This window comes from Brassica oleracea, chromosome C2, assembly GCF_000695525.1.
Source record: "Brassica oleracea var. oleracea cultivar TO1000 chromosome C2, BOL, whole genome shotgun sequence".
Classification (NCBI taxonomy): domain Eukaryota; kingdom Viridiplantae; phylum Streptophyta; class Magnoliopsida; order Brassicales; family Brassicaceae; genus Brassica; species Brassica oleracea.
The window spans coordinates 1,941,210-1,960,271 of record NC_027749.1 but is presented as its reverse complement, the minus strand read 5'-3'; the positions used below and the strand labels follow the sequence as shown (position 1 = coordinate 1,960,271).

At 41.0% G+C, this 19,062-nt stretch overlaps 4 protein-coding genes across 5 annotated transcripts; all 4 read right to left on the bottom strand.

The window, feature by feature from the left end:
• Positions 1 to 82: 82 nt before the first annotated feature.
• Positions 83 to 3,001, bottom strand: LOC106325326 (serine carboxypeptidase-like 19). Of its 2 annotated transcripts, XM_013763365.1 has the most exons (14): positions 2,836 to 3,001; positions 2,589 to 2,734; positions 2,145 to 2,221; positions 1,924 to 2,046; positions 1,739 to 1,841; positions 1,609 to 1,646; positions 1,422 to 1,523; positions 1,240 to 1,326; positions 979 to 1,146; positions 824 to 895; positions 626 to 744; positions 390 to 506; positions 253 to 298; positions 83 to 163 (listed from the first exon to the last, which is right to left on the bottom strand). In XM_013763365.1, exons 1-14 carry the CDS (start codon positions 2,955 to 2,957, stop codon positions 83 to 85), a joined length of 1,401 nt encoding a protein of 466 aa, XP_013618819.1. In that variant the 5' UTR covers positions 2,958 to 3,001. The 2 variants fall into 2 exon arrangements, with proteins under 2 accessions (XP_013618819.1, XP_013618820.1); XM_013763366.1 differs by lacking the exons at positions 979 to 1,146; positions 1,240 to 1,326; positions 1,422 to 1,523; ... (3 more) ...; positions 2,145 to 2,221; positions 2,589 to 2,734 and having other exon boundaries at positions 824 to 887; positions 2,836 to 2,989.
• A 1,245-nt stretch (positions 3,002 to 4,246) lies between these two features.
• On the bottom strand, positions 4,247 to 6,839 carry LOC106327229 (heat shock 70 kDa protein 10, mitochondrial; the record flags this gene model as incomplete). Its single annotated transcript, XM_013765319.1, has 3 exons — positions 4,247 to 5,185; positions 5,279 to 5,899; positions 6,540 to 6,839. Coding segments are annotated over 3 exons (1,545 nt in total), but the record flags the coding sequence as incomplete, so codon positions are not given.
• LOC106327228 lies at positions 6,713 to 12,087 on the bottom strand. The gene is made up of 12 exons (XM_013765318.1): positions 11,691 to 12,087; positions 11,465 to 11,606; positions 11,203 to 11,382; positions 10,547 to 10,687; positions 10,388 to 10,470; positions 10,229 to 10,322; positions 9,292 to 10,156; positions 9,146 to 9,222; positions 8,983 to 9,061; positions 7,206 to 8,613; positions 7,049 to 7,149; positions 6,713 to 6,961 (listed from the first exon to the last, which is right to left on the bottom strand). The coding sequence occupies exons 1-7, from the start codon at positions 12,017 to 12,019 to the stop codon at positions 10,067 to 10,069; spliced, it is 1,059 nt and encodes a 352-aa protein (XP_013620772.1). The 5' UTR covers positions 12,020 to 12,087; the 3' UTR covers positions 6,713 to 6,961; positions 7,049 to 7,149; positions 7,206 to 8,613; positions 8,983 to 9,061; positions 9,146 to 9,222; positions 9,292 to 10,066.
• Positions 12,084 to 18,929, bottom strand: LOC106327231 (putative protein TPRXL). The gene is made up of 9 exons (XM_013765320.1): positions 18,899 to 18,929; positions 18,764 to 18,814; positions 18,540 to 18,602; positions 18,197 to 18,253; positions 17,885 to 17,932; positions 17,683 to 17,730; positions 17,399 to 17,530; positions 17,141 to 17,286; positions 12,084 to 12,420 (listed from the first exon to the last, which is right to left on the bottom strand). Exons 1-9 carry the CDS (start codon positions 18,918 to 18,920, stop codon positions 12,328 to 12,330), a joined length of 660 nt encoding a protein of 219 aa, XP_013620774.1. The 5' UTR covers positions 18,921 to 18,929; the 3' UTR covers positions 12,084 to 12,327.
• Positions 18,930 to 19,062: the final 133 nt, after the last annotated feature.

Sequence of the window (19,062 nt, the reverse complement as noted above, 5' to 3'; positions counted from 1 at the left end):
TTTTTTTACTTGAATAAACATAAACGAAAAACAAAAACAACTCATGAAAACTTTTGAGAGAGAGAGAAGTGAGTGAGAATATTCAGAGAGATTCACCATCAATCCATCTTTTGAACATAAGTGAGCATTGGTCTGGATTATACTCAGCTGTGTGTCCTCCTCCCTACACAAATCAAACTCCTCTATATCATTTTTAATTCTGCCAGTAGAAACTCTAGAGAAGAAAGAAGGAAAGGGCTTAGAACTTCTTGCCTTGATGGTTGCAAATGTCATCTTATTTGCATAAGTCCTTGTATATCTACAAAACATACAATTTGGGTGTGTTTAAAGATCATTTAGAACGTTGATAGATTGGAGTTAGAAACAGATGTTTTTGGCTTTGGCTTTACCCAGCGACTTGATTGCTACTCATCATCCAAGGTCTCCAGTCATCAACAATGGAATAGTTGAGAGATTTGATCCATGCTTCAGTTGAAGAGAAAGGTATCATCATATCATGATCACCACTGTTCCCAAAATTTGCAAATATTTAACTTGTGACTTGATCAAGATGCACAAAGAATAACATTTAACTAATATTTGCGAGTCAAAACAAAAAAAAGAAAAGAATAAAGTATAATCTTGCCTGTAGATGAGAGCGCGGAAGCCTTTACGGCTATTATTAACGTGATATGGAATGGCATTGTGAATATCATATGTATATGGTATGTTTTGAGTGTTGCATCGACTCCATTTTCCGAAGCCCTACATAATATTTAACATTTAATTGGTAACGTTGTGTTAAGTTTTTATTTAGAACAAGAAACAAAGTTCACATAGGTACCTTCTTCACGCCTAAAGCTCTGCGTACATTTTCATCATTTGCCCAAAAGGCAGACAGAAAATACCTATAAGTCTGAGAATACAGTAAGTGTTAAAAAATCACAAAGCTATGAATATACAATATAACCAAAAATGAAAAGAAAAGAGAATTAATACAAAGCAGCTAGGAGGAGGCAACGATGATGAATCATTTCTTGAAAACTCCTTGAGTTCTCTTCTTCGACTGGTTCTGATATTTGGTAAGGTTTGTGATATGTCTGATAAGACATAATCTACTTTGCAGTTTGGTAACAAAATCTGCTCTATGTATATCTCTGAGATACACTGAGGACTCAAAAAACAAAGAGACAAGTTAGTTTGTGAAAATGCATGCAGATACCCATGTGGTGTTTTTTTTTTTTAGTTATAATCCCTTACCCGATGATAAGCTAGAAGCCCATTTGAACATTTTGCATTACTTGGATCTACGTTAAAGAATTTGCCTCCACAGTTTCTTTCAAGTGACTGCATATAGTAGTGATGTAAACAAGATTGTAACCAAATGTCTCAAGAATTTCATTATAATGATGATGGTGATGATGAAGAAAAAAAATATATACCTCATGGAGCTCATCTGAAATAAGTCCCATCCGATGCGCAAATGAAACTCTATGATTTGGTTCTAAGTTTGTACGTACTGCAGGGTTTCCAAGAACATATCCCTGCTCAGTTTATATAAATTATATTAAATCTCATCCAAAATATATTGGTATTCAGCCAAAAAAGGAGAGATTAAAGTTTTGCTACCTGAATATTTATGAGTGGTGCGAGACCTTTTTCATTTCCTGTTTTGATATTGTGTAATGTGATTAAAATATTTGATATAAAATATAAGAAACTACCATAGAGGCATAAGTGAGTGGTAAGTTAAAAATACCAAGTGAAATCTGTTGCACAACTCCTGGAACAATCTTCCCGGAATATGAATCTCCACCAACGTAAAATGAATTGGATATAAACTCAGGGTGGTCCACAAACCACTACAAGCAACAACATAGTGAAAAGTTTTAGAAAGTAAACCAAAATCATCAAGAAAGGTATAAGAAAGAGAGAACACTCAACACTCCTAAGGAACTGGTCGATTTGGTGAATTTGTTTGGTGTCGCTCGTCTCAGCAGCACGCCGAGTTTTGGCATAAGAATATCCAGAACCAGCAGGAGATTCCAAATATAAAATGTTAGCCACCTGAAAAAAATTGAGTATACATATTACACATTCTCTTTAGAAGCAAGATGTTGGTATTACAGAGGAAAGCATTATAAAATTGGTAACTAATCTCTCGCCTTTGTCCAAGAAAAAGATGTTAGCTCTAAAGGAGGCAGTGTCCCATTATACTCATCCCCTTTAAAAGCCAAGGGACCTGACAAAAACATTTAAAATTAATAAACAAATCACACAACACATGCATAAACTAAATTATTTAGCACAGAACACATGCATTAATTAGACTTGTCTTCACCCTCCAAACATTATAAAAATCACACAACACATGCAACTAAACTATTTTTTACAGAACACATGCATCAAATACACTTGTCTTAACCCTTACAACATAAGAGAATCACACCATACATGCAATTAAACTATTTAATACTGAAGACATGCATATCAATTAGATGTGTTTAATTAAGCCTTAAAATATAATTTTCAAGATGGGATCCCTAAGTAAAACTAGTTAGTTAGGACTCATTAAATAACATAAATTCAAAAAAAAAAGATTTGTTTACCATTTGCAAAGAGTAAACCACAAATGGAGCTGCATCCAGGCCCACCAGTTAGCCAAATCATGAGAGGATCTTTATCTGGATTTCTCTCTGATTTCACAAAGTAGTAAAAGAGCTCAACATCTCCAGATTCACCAACACTCACATACCTTGTTATATAAAACCACATGCAGCAAAGAAGAAAGAGACATGTCTTAGATTAAGGATTTTTTTATAACAAATTGGAGCGAAGAGATGGACTTTGTTTTACCCAGTCTCGAGCTCAAAAGGAAGAGGACCTTCAAGACCAGGAAGATACTTCACATGCAAAGAAGCATCAACCAAAATCAAGATGCTCAACGGAAATAAGACTAGAAAGTAAAGATTTCTCATTTTCTCCGCTTCTTGGTGTCACTAGCCTTGCATGCGAAACAGTAGCTCAACGAAGCTTGAGCCCAAAAGCGAAGAAAGAAGACTGCGAATTTGAGTGAAGACAAATTAGCAAACGCAGTGCTCGAAACGTGGCTACCGTTTACGTAATAAGCGTGTTGGCGGCTACTTCAGTGTTTTGTTAACCGGACCGGTTGGACCGGTTGAATAGAGGAACTTCAAGGCTCCACAACCAAACCAATGTGAAACGTATAACACCTGTTTAGTCTGTTCTTCGTTTTTTTCTCGTTTGTCTCATCTTTTAACAACCTGATAACAATCAAATTACAATTCGTCCTTATCGTAAGCGACGATTCTCTCACGAGCATAACCGTCATTTTATTCAAACCTTAATCTCTTGTACAATACTCTGTGATTAAGAAGACAAACACAATCATTCTACTAATATTTATCTATTAAAGCAAACCCTGTCAGCAGCTCAGAGTGTTTGATAGATCTTCCTCCAAGTCAACATAAGCAACTCTGTTTCTCCTTTTACCCCATGTCTAATATTGTTTGATCAAACTAATTGCACGTTGCAGATTAATCAGAAGAAAATGGATAAGATTGCTACAGTGAAAGATGGATTTTACATAAATCTCATGAAGCACACTTGTAAGAGAAGAGTTAAACGTAGCAGCTGAGTAATAACATTTATTACATCCAACATTTCAACACCTTCGACATGATCTAAGAACAAAGAAAAGAAAGCAAAAAAAAAACATAGCCTTCAAAAGCCTAACATCCCAAAAAAAAAAAAAAAAAAAAGGTTAGATCTTACTTTCTCAAAGACAATGAGAGTTTGACAAAACTTTTCTCCTCTCTTTTATTACTCTTTTGCCTCTCTAAGAGCATTGCTTGTGTTGGTAGTTCCCAAACCGGTTCCAACAATGTCATTCACACCAGGTTTCGATCTATAAGGAAACAGATACACATAGTCAAAAGCACAACTACAAAGTGTGACTATACGTTTTTGCATCCCATGGAAGAAAGGAAACATACCCGAAAGCTTTGAAGAAACTCGCATAGTTTTGAGCAGTGTGTGAACTACTCCATGAAGGTTGAGCATTACCAGCAAGCTGCGAACAAGAACGTTTCAAGAGCAGATAACAAAAGCAAACACGTTCCATGCCTAGATTCAATAATTAAAAGAAGACCCTAGTGATTGATTCTTATTAAGCGCCCAAACAAAAAAAAAAAGTGAAATGGAGCTCTCTTCTTCAGTCCAACGTTTTTTCCATCAAATTCAACTGCAACTTTCTTCAATTAACAAGAAAAATGCTAACAATCTTAAGATTATTTCTAGAAATGTTCTTTCTCCCTCCTCAACGGTTAATTTACATGATTTGGTGCAGTGAGAGGGAATTTTGAAACGTCTCTCTTTTATAACAAAAGGGTTTATAGCAGAAACAAGAACATTAAGCTTCGTTCACCACAAAGAAAAAACTTATTCCAGAAACAGATCCCCTGTCCGCTGTTTTTATGGCAAAAGCTTCTAGGACATGAAACCAACCATGATCTAACCACCTAACTTCTTAACCCAACTGACCAGAAACAATAAACACTCTTCACTTCTTCACTTCCTCGTAGTCAGCCTCCGGAGTTTGATCACTCCCTCCTCCCTGAGCTCCTCCTCCTGGTGCAGAACCTCCACCAGACATGTGCTCTCCTATCTTCGAAACAGCTTTGTTCGCCGCATCGATCTTAGCCTTAATCTCATTAACATCATCTCCAGCCGAAGCGCTCCTTAGATCCGCCACAGCATCTTCAATCTCCTTGGCGACTTCACCAGGGATCTTCTCTCTGTACTCACCCAAGCTCTTCTCTATGCTGTAAATCGTTGTGTCAGCCGTGTTCTTGGTGTCGATCAAGTCTTTCCTTTCCTTGTCTTTCTGAGCGTGCAACTCCGCGTCTCTCACCATCTTCTGGATATCATCCTCTGAGAGTCCACCAGATGATCGGATCGTGATCTGTTGCTCTTTGCCAGTCGTCTTGTCCTTGGCGGAAACAGTGACAATGCCGTTCGCATCGATGTCGAACGTTACTTCGATCTGAGGGATGCCTCTTGGTGATGGTGGAATGCCCACTAGATCGAATTCTCCTAACAGCTTGTTGTCTGATGCCATCTCACGCTCGCCTTGAAGCACTTTGATCCCAACTTGTGTCTGATTGTCTGCTGCAGTTGAGAACACCTTCAAGACACAGCGAATCAAAATTTTAGCACAAACTTGCATCAATAATCATATGACACGAGTAACCATGTAGGAATGACTTTGCAAGCATACCTGACTCTTCTTAGTGGGGATAGTTGTGTTTCGGCCAATCAACCTTGTAAAGACACCACCAAGTGTTTCAATACCAAGCGACAGAGGCGTGACATCTAGAAGCAGCAACTCTTTGACATCACCACGGAGGATACCACCTTGAAGCGCAGCTCCCATAGCTACAGCCTCATCAGGGTTGACACCTTTACTCGGTGTCTTCCCAAAGATCTCCGCAACAACACTCTGTACCTTAGGGACACGTGTCATTCCTCCAACGAGAAGAACCTCATCAACTTCCTTAGCACTTATACCAGCATCCTTGAGACAGTTCTTGCAAGGCTCACGGGTCCTCTCGATCAAGTTGTTCACCAGAGTTTCGAACTTTGACCTTGTTAGGGTGATGTTGAAATGCTTCGCTCCGGATGCATCAGCTGTGATAAATGGCAGATTGATTTCAGTTTGAGAAGTTGATGATAGCTCAATCTTGGCCTTCTCAGCAGCCTCTCGAAGCCTCTGCAGAGCGAGTCTGTCTCTTGCGAGGTCTATTCCCTCACTGGTCTTGAACTCATTTACCAAGAAGTCTAACAGAGCATTATCAAAATCCTCTCCTCCCAAGAAGGTATCACCATTTGTGGCTTTCACCTGGAAAAAGAAAATCAATTTTAATAACAAGAACAACGGCTCGGATTTTTAACCGAACCAAACTTGCCGGTTAGTTCGGTTGGAAAGTTCGGTAACAAAAAAAAAAATTCGGTTTTCCGGCTAAGTAATCGGTTAGTTCGGTTTTCTAAAAAGAAAAAAATTCAAACAGTACCAATATTATCCGAAATTCCGAACCAAAACCGAACTAACCAAAATCGAAAAACGAGCTAACCGAAATAAACTATCCAAAATCCGAACCAGAATAACCGAAATAACCAAAAAAAATTTCAAATTTTATTCAATTTAAACCAAAAATTCATTACCAATATTATCTGAAATTCTGAACCAAAACCGAACTAACCAAAATCGAAATAACCGAGCTAACCGAAATCCGAACCAGAATAACCGAAATAACCAAATTGTTTCGAATTTTATTCAATTTAAACCAAAAATTTAACCAAACTAACTGCAAACAGAAAATTTCGATAATTTTTTTTTGAAACCGAACAACCCGAGAATCGAACTCGGTTCAATTCAGCAAAATTTTAACCGAGCCGAACTGCCAGAACCAAACTATCCGAACCCGCAGTCCTAACAAGAACAATGCTCAAACAAAACCTGATAACCAAAAACCACTTACCTCGAAGACCCCATTAGAAATCTCCAAAACAGACACATCGAACGTCCCACCACCAAGATCAAACACAGCAATCAAACCCTCCTTATTAGTCATCCCATACGAAAGCGCAGCAGCCGTCGGCTCATTAATAATCCTCTCCACATCCAAACCAGCGATCCTACCAGCATCTTTAGTAGCCTGTCTCTGAGCATCATTAAAGTAAGCCGGAACCGTCACAACAGCTTTCTTAACAGACTTCCCCAGATAAGCTTCCGCCGTCTCTTTGTCACAGGCTGAGTCACACTCGCCAACCTTATCACAAAAGCATATTCATTAGATATGCTTTGCTTTATGCTTTTGCTTTATGCTTTCTAATCATCATTGACAGGTCATTGTTTGGACCGTTAGTGTGACCATCGAACTTTAGTATTTGTACTCTTCCCCTGCATTTGCAGAAGTTTTTAATCAAGAAATATTTCATCTCATAAACCTCTAAAACTCTCTGCTCTATTTCATCAAGGATCTAGTACCTTCGAGGTGATTCTTCTTCCTCAGTAATCTCCTTCTAGGCTAGCTTCACCATTCTTAGAGTTATCGGTTAACTCCTAGTTTGGATCTATCTCTCACACACCTTCACACTGTCTCATTTATCGGTTAACTCCTAGTTTGGATCTATCTCTCACACACCTTCACACTGTCCCATTGGTATCAGAGCACTCGATCCTCGGCGCAGCAATGGTGGAAACTCGTCTCCAAGAACGCTCCTTGACTGAACACGTCGATGAGATCCGGTCACTCCACGAAGTCTTGGCTGCTGAGGTCAAATCTCAGAACGACTCTCTCAACGCTCGCTTCGACAGGCTTGAAGCAATGATGTTCAACGGTAATCATCTTTAAGCACCTGGAAAAGCTCCGATGGACCCCGGACCTTCCCACCCACCAACACCCATCAACCACACCCCTTCCCACCCACCAACACCCATCAACCACACCCCTTCCCGCCCACCAGACCCTCCAGATCTGAACGGTTACCCACGCCGCGGAGATCTGACTGACTACCACCAACAAGGCATCTACGGTCGCCTCACCTCACGTCTCTCGAAGATTATCTTCCCCGCTTTTGACGGTACGGAGCTACGTGACTGGTTGTCCAAATGTGAGCAGTTCTTCGATATCGACGGGACTCCCCCGGAGCTCAAAGTCCGATTGGCTGCTATGCACCTCACCGGCAAGGCCACTAAATGGCACCACAACTACATGAGCACTCGGTATGGCTTGTTCCCCTCTTGGACAGAATATATTGTTGAGATCTCTGCTCGTTTTAGCAAGTTGTTCGATGATCCTCTCGCTGAGCTCGTTGCGCTCAAACAAGGATCTGACTCAGTGATCACATTCCTCGATAAGTTCGAGACTGCTCGGATGAGATTGGTGCTACCTGAAGCTCACGCTCTCAGCATCTTTTTAGCCAACATGAACCCCCACCTTTCCCTACACACCAGACAGTTTGAAGTTACCTCTATAGCAAGCGCTGCTAAGATAGCTTCCCTCCATGAATCGTCCCTGTCCCACATACCACAAAAAACCCGAGCTCCCTTCAATCCATATCAACGCCCTTTCCACAAAAACACCCCACCCACAACCCCCAACGAAGCCACAGATACCCAAAAACCAAACTTTATCCCTCGGAACAACCCTGATAAACCTCCAAGGAAATACTCCTACCAAGAAATGCAGGATAGACGCTCAAAAGGCCTCTGCATGTTCTGTGATGAACCTTTCACCCCAGGCCATCAACTCAAACATAAACGCTCTCAAATTTATGTTATGGAGAATACTGCTGACCGTTGGCTTCAACCCACGCGTCGCCGTTAGGCGCACGCACGATCCTGTAAGGTACCATTTTCATTTCCTTCTGCGTTTGCGGATCGTCGAATTTTCTCCCGATCAGACGCTTTGTTCCGAAGAGCGTGTTCGTTGGATTGGTCACGGCTTGGCGCTTGGCTGGTGTGCCGACGAGAAGCTCTCCCTTGGGGTTGAATGCTACGACTGATGGCGTGGTTCGTGCACCTTCAGCATTCTCAATGACTTTCGGATTCTACATAAACACAAAGTTATTAGATCCAGAGAGAGATCGAGCTCAAGCTCATTGAAGATGATAATCTGTTTTATTCATTATGATTCTGTTACAATGTAACCAACACTCTTAACTAAAAGATCTTAACCGGTTTAAACCACATATAACCGTAACACAATTTAATAATAATCGGTTTAAACCACATATAACCGGATTCTACATAAAGAAAAAGGGATCGAGCTCAAGCTCACTGAAGATGATAATCTGTCTATTCGTTATGATTCTGTTACAATGTAACCAACACTCTAACTATATATATATATATACAAAGGTCTTAACCGGTTTAAACCAGATATAACCGTAATACAATTTTAATTAACAGTCTCGTACCTTCCCCTCCATGACTGCAACGCAGGAGTTAGTTGTACCCAAGTCGATACCGATGACGTCATTCCCCGCAGGCTTTGAGCTGAGTCAATTAGAAGAAAAACTTAATAGCAGAAACACAGCGAGATCTTGGTGTTAGTGAATAGATGGAGAGATGAAGCGATACCTAAATGCTCTTGAGAAGCTTCTCCAATTCTGAGCATGATAAGAGCCGTTCGATGATGCTTTCCCGGTGCTCCAAAGCTGCAACAAAAATTGAATCAGATCAGGTAAGATTGCAATTAAGTAGATGATGATCGTATGAAGACTTACGCATTTGAAAGCTGAGAAAGGAGTGGAAGCGACTTCGCGGCGTCGAATCGAGCGGAGGAGAGCGGCGGTAGCCATGGTTTTGAAGTTCACGATGCGATAGATTCGGTTAGGAAGATGCGAAATGGTGCGATGATTATCCTTATTAGTCCGATAAAGGGTTTAGGGTTTTTGAAGGTACGAAAGTTTCTGTTTATAGAGAAAGAGAGAAGGTTCTAGGCGGTGATGCTTCTCGACGTCGACGATGATAAAAATTATCGGTTACAAAAATGTACACGAAGCTTACGAAACGACATCGTTTAGCCATATTGAGTAGTTTGAGAATGAGATAAAAGGACGAAACAAAACCGTAATCATAACCAAAAACTGAACCGAAATGCAAGGTCGGTTTAGGTTACAAAACCTTTACAGAGCTTTATGAAACGACAGTGTTTGACATATCAAGTAGTTGAATTAAGAAGACGAAACAAAACCGTAATCATAACCAAAAACTGAACCGACCTTAGGCTACCCTTAATCGAGCTTAATGAAACGACATCGTTTGATATATCGAGCAGTTAAATTAAGAAGACGAAACAAAACCGTAATCATACCAGAAAACTGAATCGAAAGGCAAGTTCGGTTTAGGCTACTCTTAAACGAACAAAACCGGTTAAAGGACTCCAAAGTTCTTCTCTCCTTCTTCGGCTATTTATAACTTGATCCGCCCTTTGCGCGAAAAGGTCAGAGACACGAGCTTTGAGATTGGTCTCGCTGACGACTGAGTGTGTGTTCTCTCTCATGTTGGATTCTTTGCAGTCCATTCATTATATTCATCCATTCTTATGATGAACGAGCTTGAACATGAAGTTCCACCTCCACCATAAGCCTTTAACCAAAACATTGAAAGCATAATCATTAAGCCAAAAAGAGCTTACAGTAAGGTTTGAAACAAACAAACCTTAGCAACTTCAGATGTATCTGTTGTATCGTCAGTACTTCTCAAACACATTTTGAGATTATTCCGTTGCATGAATGTAACAGCTCCTATTGGCCTGCTTTCAAAGAAATCTTTACTAACTATCCACAAATCTTCATAAGGAAAATTAAAAAAACTTACCTCAAACCAGCTGCAGCACTTTGTAGACTAAGTAGCTTGCCTAGCTCATCGCTAAGTTCATGGTTACCATCTGCACGCATTCCCTATACCATAAAACAGAAGTTCAACTCAATCAATGATTTTTTTTTGAAACAAGAGGAGTTCGATGCAAAGGGTTACCATGCATTCTCCATAAAACCCTCTTCCCAATCTGATCTTGAAAGCTTTACTCTGCTTCAGCACTCTCTTTGCATCAACAAGCCGGGATGAAAAATACGAGTTCCCGTTAGCAATGAGGTCCTCTGAACTCATCCTCAACAACTACAACATAGATACATGAAATGATTCGCTGAGGAATGATACAAGGACATGCTCAACATTTCACAAAACAAAGTAGGCCTGGGATTTTGAACCAAACCGAACCCGCCGGAACGAAACGAAACGAACCAAAAATTTTGGTTAGTTCGTTCGGAAATTCGGTTCGATTCGTTAAGTTTTCTAAAAAACTCCGGTTTTGGATTTCTTTAAAAAAAATTATTATACCCCCACCATACCAAAAGCACAAAATAGAGTAACCGAACTAACCAAATTTCGAACCAAACTCATCAAAATAACCAAAACTATCTGAATTTAACCTATTTTAATAAAATTTTAACAAAATTTAGCCAAAATATAACCGAGATCAAAACTTTGGTATGATTTTTAAAAATCGAACTAACCGAATACAGAACCAAATTTTATTTTGGATTAACAGTAAGATTTAGGTTCAAACCGAGCTACCCGAACCGAATAACCCGAACTAACCGTACCAGAAGGCCTAAAAAAAAGCATCGAACCTGTTCGTACATGTGCGGATTCGTGATGCAGTTAACCTTTGAACGCCACTCCTTAAGTCCGAAGCTGAAAGCCTTGATATCTGGTAATCTCCATCGTCTAAGATCAATATCTTCAATGTAATCAAGAACTGATTCAACTCGAGTTCTGTCTCCATCATCTAACAAACTGATAGGTTCCCCCTAAAGCACATAATACTGTTCACATTAGATACCAATCAAAGCAAGAGTCATTACCAAATCATTACCATTATCCTTTACTAACCTCTGAAGAAGCGAGTTTACTTGAGAAGTATTCATACACAGCCTTCGAACTACTCTTGTAAACATCCACATTAACCTTAAACCTCTTCTTGACTGAGCCCAGCTTCGAAGCTGCTGACTTTCGATGATCAAAACATATGATCCTAAACACCCACAAAAAAAAAAAAAAAATCAAAGATTAAACACTAAAGATCTAAACTTTAAACACAAAATGTTAACGAACATACTCGCAATCTCTTGTGTCGGCGAAGTCTTTAAGAGGAATGAAATCGAGGAGGTAACACCTCTCGAACCCTTCCAAGGAGAGATCTTTGGCACTAAAGGGTACGACGGAAGAGAAGGGCAAGATGAGAGAGGGAGTGCGGAGGCGATAGTGGTAGAGATGAGCGAAGAGAGCTGAGTAAGCGCCGGAGAAGGAAGGGTAATTGTATAGCACCAAGTTTGGGACTTTCTCTTCAAGCGCGTTGGATATGGCTCCGAGCGCCGCGTCTGATCGGAAACTCCGAGAAGCCGAGAAACGAAGCCTGTACGACGGAAGAAATCGCCGGAAAATCATCTCCGGCTGAGATTTTTTTGAGAGGTTTTGGTTTTGTTCACGACGGAGAGAGATTTTTGAAGCGGATAAATTGCATCGAAGGACTCAAACTTTATATTTATTCTTAATTGACCTTTATATTTGTTAAATAGTTTTTAAGCCCTTGATGTTATTCTCTTTATTGACATCAAACACAAAAATGAAAAGCATGACATATAGAGAATTGCAAGATCCTAAATCTTTACAGAAAGGATAAAAGACCATGAGCGAGAGTTCTTTTCTTCATAAATACAAATTTCAAGAACTGTTTGGTAACTTGCAAATAAGAATTAGATGGTTGGCTTGGAACTCTTCTTGCACTTACACCACATGTCCATCAACGACTGACATTTACTGATGTCTGTTTCAAACTCGTCGAGGCACTACACACGCAAAGACACAAAGATATAAGCTTTGAATATACTCCCTCTGTTTTTTTATATAAATTGTTTTAGAGAAATTTTTATGTTCAAATTATATGACGTTTTCGGTTTTCTATATAAAATTTATTAACACTTAATGTTATATGACCAATGATAATATACCTTCTATTTTATTATTGGTTGATTTGTGGTTAGGTAAATAATTGATGATGTTTTTGTTTAGAAAATATAAAAAAATTAATGATTTCTTAATCTATGTGCACAATTCTAAAACGGCTTATATTAAAAAACGGAGGAGTATATTTTAGGATCCGACAATAGATAATACTCCCCCTCTGTTCAAGTTATATATTCTAGATTTTTCACACATCTTAATAAAACACATTAAATTTGCATAGTTTTTTGTGTTTATCTTTTTTCCACAATTTTAAGCCAATAAAAATTTAACTAGTGCAATTAAGTTTTTTAAAGTTTGCAATTAGTTAATAAAACATGCATTGAAAATATAAAAGATGGATCTTTTTGAAACAAATTTTTTCTCTAGAATATGTAATTTTAAGGAACGGAAGGAGTAAGATAATGGAAGAACGAAACCAAATATCATTGTATTAGGGCATGATTATCGCCCGTATGTAAAGCCCATTTCTTCTTATTTTGGGTCGAAAAATTAATGTAAAATAGGTGAAAATATTACAAACGGACCGAAGAACTTCTTAATTAAGAAGTTTATTTCTCCGTCCTTAAGGGGCAGGTGGCAGAAAATGAGTGGGTGTAGGGTTAGAGGAAGAGAAATTCGTGTTCGGTGTTTTCATTTTCGACTTCTTCTTGTTTCGAGCTCGTCGGCGATTCAATCGCCATAGCTGTAATCCGTCGAAATCGAAACCGCCTCTGTGCATGTTCTCTGTGTAAATCCTCTCGGCGAAATCGAAACCGTCTAAACCCCATCTCCTCTGTCGATATCCCCTCGGCGAAATCGAAACCGTCCAAACCCCATCTCCTCTGTCGATATCCCCTCGGCGAAATCGAAACCGTCCAAACCCCATCTCCTCTGTCGATATCCCCTCGGCGAAATCGAAACCGTCCAAACCCCATCTCCTCTGTCGATATCCCCTCGGCGAAATCGAAACCGTCCAAACCCCATCTCCTCTGTCGATATCCCCTCGGCGAAATCGAAACCGTCCAAACCCCATCTCCTCTGTCGATATCCCCTCGGCGAAATCGAAACCGTCCAAACCCCATCTCCTCTGTCGATATCCCCTCGGCGAAATCGAAACCGTCCAAACCCCATCTCCTCTGTCGATATCCCCTCGGCGAAATCGAAACCGTCCAAACCCCATCTCCTCTGTCGATATCCCCTCGGCGAAATCGAAACCGTCCAAACCCCATCTCCTCTGTCGATATCCCCTCGGCGAAATCGAAACCGTCCAAACCCCATCTCCTCTGTCGATATCCCCTCGGCGAAATCGAAACCGTCCAAACCCCATCTCCTCTGTCGATATCCCCTCGGCGAAATCGAAACCGTCCAAACCCCATCTCCTCTGTCGATATCCCCTCGGCGAAATCGAAACCGTCCAAACCCCATCTCCTCTGTCGATATCCCCTCGGCGAAATCGAAACCGTCAGACTCCATCTCCTCTGTCGATATCCCCTTGGCGAAATCGAAACCGTCTCACCCAATCTCCTCCGTTGAAATCCCCTCGGCGAAATCGAAACAAGAAGAAGTCCATCTCCTCTGTCGATATCCCCTTGGCGAAATCGAAACCGTCTCACCCAATCTCCTCCGTTGAAATCCCCTCGGCGAAATCGAAACAAGAAGAAGTCCATCTCCTCTGTCGATATCCCCTTGGCGAAATCGAAACCGTCTCACCCAATCTCCTCCGTTGAAATCCCCTCGGCGAAATCGAAACAAGAAGAAGTCCATCTCCTCTGTCGATATCCCCTTGGCGAAATCGAAACCGTCTCACCCAATCTCCTCCGTTGAAATCCCCTCGGCGAAATCGAAACAAGAAGAAGTCCATCTCCTCTGTCGATATCCCCTTGGCGAAATCGAAACCGTCTCACCCAATCTCCTCCGTTGAAATCCCCTCGGCGAAATCGAAACAAGAAGAAGTCCATCTCCTCTGTCGATATCCCCTTGGCGAAATCGAAACCGTCTCACCCAATCTCCTCCGTTGAAATCCCCTCGGCGAAATCGAAACAAGAAGAAGTCCATCTCCTCTGTCGATATCCCCTTGGCGAAATCGAAACCGTCTCACCCAATCTCCTCCGTTGAAATCCCCTCGGCGAAATCGAAACAAGAAGAAGTCCATCTCCTCTGTCGATATCCCCTTGGCGAAATCGAAACCGTCTCACCCAATCTCCTCCGTTGAAATCCCCTCGGCGAAATCGAAACAAGAAGAAGTCCATCTCCTCTGTCGATATCCCCTTGGCGAAATCGAAACCGTCTCACCCAATCTCCTCCGTTGAAATCCCCTCGGCGAAATCGAAACAAGAAGAAGTCCATCTCCTCTGTCGATATCCCCTTGGCGAAATCGAAACCGTCTCACCCAATCTCCTCCGTTGAAATCCCCTCGGCGAAATCGAAACAAGAAGAAGTCCATCTCCTCTGTCGATATCCCCTTGGCGAAATCGAAACCGTCTCACCCAATCTCCTCCGTTGAAATCCCCTCGGCGAAATCGAAACAAGAAGAAGTCCATCTCCTCTGTCGATATCCCCTTGGCGAAATCGAAACCGTCTCACCCAATCTCCTCCGTTGAAATCCCCTCGGCGAAATCGAAACAAGAAGAAGTCCATCTCCTCTGTCGATATCCCCTTGGCGAAATCGAAACCGTCTCACCCAATCTCCTCCGTTGAAATCCCCTCGGCGAAATCGAAACAAGAAGAAGTCCATCTCCTCTGTCGATATCCCCTTGGCGAAATCGAAACCGTCTCACCCAATCTCCTCCGTTGAAATCCCCTCGGCGAAATCGAAACAAGAAGAAGTCCATCTCCTCTGTCGATATCCCCTTGGCGAAATCGAAACCGTCTCACCCAATCTCCTCCGTTGAAATCCCCTCGGCGAAATCGAAACAAGAAGAAGTCCATCTCCTCTGTCGATATCCCCTTGGCGAAATCGAAACCGTCTCACCCAATCTCCTCCGTTGAAATCCCCTCGGCGAAATCGAAACAAGAAGAAGTCCATCTCCTCTGTCGATATCCCCTTGGCGAAATCGAAACCGTCTCACCCAATCTCCTCCGTTGAAATCCCCTCGGCGAAATCGAAACAAGAAGAAGTCCATCTCCTCTGTCGATATCCCCTTGGCGAAATCGAAACCGTCTCACCCAATCTCCTCCGTTGAAATCCCCTCGGCGAAATCGAAACAAGAAGAAGTCCATCTCCTCTGTCGATATCCCCTTGGCGAAATCGAAACCGTCTCACCCAATCTCCTCCGTTGAAATCCCCTCGGCGAAATCGAAACAAGAAGAAGTCCATCTCCTCTGTCGATATCCCCTTGGCGAAATCGAAACCGTCTCACCCAATCTCCTCCGTTGAAATCCCCTCGGCGAAATCGAAACAAGAAGAAGTCCATCTCCTCTGTCGATATCCCCTTGGCGAAATCGAAACCGTCTCACCCAATCTCCTCCGTTGAAATCCCCTCGGCGAAATCGAAACAAGAAGAAGTCCATCTCCTCTGTCGATATCCCCTTGGCGAAATCGAAACCGTCTCACCCAATCTCCTCCGTTGAAATCCCCTCGGCGAAATCGAAACAAGAAGAAGTCCATCTCCTCTGTCGATATCCCCTTGGCGAAATCGAAACCGTCTCACCCAATCTCCTCCGTTGAAATCCCCTCGGCGAAATCGAAACAAGAAGAAGTCCATCTCCTCTGTCGATATCCCCTTGGCGAAATCGAAACCGTCTCACCCAATCTCCTCCGTTGAAATCCCCTCGGCGAAATCGAAACAAGAAGAAGTCCATCTCCTCTGTCGATATCCCCTTGGCGAAATCGAAACCGTCTCACCCAATCTCCTCCGTTGAAATCCCCTCGGCGAAATCGAAACAAGAAGAAGTCCATCTCCTCTGTCGATATCCCCTTGGCGAAATCGAAACCGTCTCACCCAATCTCCTCCGTTGAAATCCCCTCGGCGAAATCGAAACAAGAAGAAGTCCATCTCCTCTGTCGATATCCCCTTGGCGAAATCGAAACCGTCTCACCCAATCTCCTCCGTTGAAATCCCCTCGGCGAAATCGAAACAAGAAGAAGTCCATCTCCTCTGTCGATATCCCCTTGGCGAAATCGAAACCGTCTCACCCAATCTCCTCCGTTGAAATCCCCTCGGCGAAATCGAAACAAGAAGAAGTCCATCTCCTCTGTCGATATCCCCTTGGCGAAATCGAAACCGTCTCACCCAATCTCCTCCGTTGAAATCCCCTCGGCGAAATCGAAACAAGAAGAAGTCCATCTCCTCTGTCGATATCCCCTTGGCGAAATCGAAACCGTCTCACCCAATCTCCTCCGTTGAAATCCCCTCGGCGAAATCGAAACAAGAAGAAGTCCATCTCCTCTGTTTCTTCTTTTGAAAAGCCAAACCAAGCCTAATGCAAACGTAACACTTAAAATCCAAAACAATTACAATATATTGAGCTCTAATTCGATATCCAAACCTAACTTAATCCACATGCATCCTAAGTTTCTAAAGTTATACACAATGCAATGCATATAAAGTGGTTATTACTTACATCTTGGAAAGCTTTGGCTTGAGTGACACATGCAATAGAACCACTGGTACTTGCAACTTCGGCTGCTGCTGCTACAGGGTCTTTCTTAGAGGCTCGGTAGTTTTCTATAGCATCCTTAATTTCGTCTATGAAACCAGAAAACATCCCTAATTCGAAAAGAAATAAAAATGACGTACCGTAAGCAAGGCGAACGTAACCAAACCATTATCTAAAATGAAAATGCTTAAAAGCATCTAAAAGGATAGTTAAAGCGCATACCTTCATCATCACTACTACTTCTACGTCTCCTCCAGAAGAAGTCATAATCATCATCACTACTACTACTACGTCCCCTCGAGAAGAAGCCATGATCGTTACTAGTATTTTCGCTCGAGTGGGAGTCATGACTAGCTGAAATCCACAAAGAAAAACGCTAATATAACAAGAACTAAAAGAAACCTATAAAGTTCATTAAACAATAACTGATAAACCGAATAGATAGTCTCTCACAACTAATCTCAAATGATTTTCGAGAGATATGGCTACATACTACGAAATATTACCAGTCTGAGGAGATGGAGTGTAGCTTGCAGTGCGTGGAGTAGATCTTTCTGAGCAACCAATAACCAAAAACATTACAAATCTCACATTAAAAAGTGCATATATTACATAATAGAACTTAACAATAAGAGAAAAAAATTATAACGATGAACGACCAAGAAAACCATATATTACATAATAAAACAATTAAATCATATAAGTTACCAGTCTTAGGAGGTGAACTGTAGCTTGAAGGACGTGGAGAAGATCTTTCTGGACAACAAAGAAAAAAGTAACTATAAATCTCACATTGAAAAGTGTAAATGAGACTTATGTAGAAAACTAACATGCTGAACTGGAACCAAGGGAAAAAATGACATCGTTGTATTTATAATAAAATTAAACAACTAGAGAGGATAATCATGGCGACTTGCAAGCTATCATTTGCCTAAAAACACAAAATTTGAGAAGTACTACTTCTAAAACTTCTATCTCCATAGTCCAACGAAATACAACCCAAACTGGAAATTTAGTTACCAGTATGAATAGATGGGCTGTGTGAAGCTGTTGATCGAGGGCGAGGAGAAGATCTGCCTGCACAACCAACAATAACAAAAGACATCTAGATTAAATTACATATACACAATTTAAAAACCTAAAAAGATAAAAAATACTTGTAAATATCCACATGTACTTGCACGTTTCACTACTATTACTGTGACTTCCTTGATAAACGTTTGATCATAATATACAATCTTGATTGCTAGATTTACAATAGAAATATATAGTTCTAGTTGAGATATTTTATTAATTTTATCATTAACAATGAACACACTTAATTACTCTCTCTCAGAGATCTATTGATGAGAATGAAATTTACCACTACTACTACTAGTAGAGCGGCTGCTTGAAGATGATGCGCGAGGGCGAGATGGAGAGCTTTCTACACAAATAAGGAACAAAACATTTCATAATACACATGAAAAATAAAAAAAAACAAAACAAAAGGATTAAGGGATTTACTAAACCCTAAACCAGTCATTCTCTTTGCAACGTAAGAGAGATACATCCAAAAACAAAAGTGATTATATATAAGGAATTTACTAGTTCGAGGAAACGAGCTAGAGGAGGAGGAAGAAGAGGAGGAGGATCTTTCTGCACAAACAAAGAAAAAACACAAACAAATCACTCAAATTAACTTCGTTAAAGAGCATCTCGTAGACACAAATATAGTTTCACCTTCGTGTCGTTTTCTAGGCATTTTGGAAGATTTTAGGCAATGAATAAGTGATGAATTATCCGGATAAAAATACTTGCCCAGCATATATATATATATAATATTTTAATTGATTGCAAGTCGATTTCTCTTGGAGGTGAAGTTTACTTTACCAACACGTTTTTGC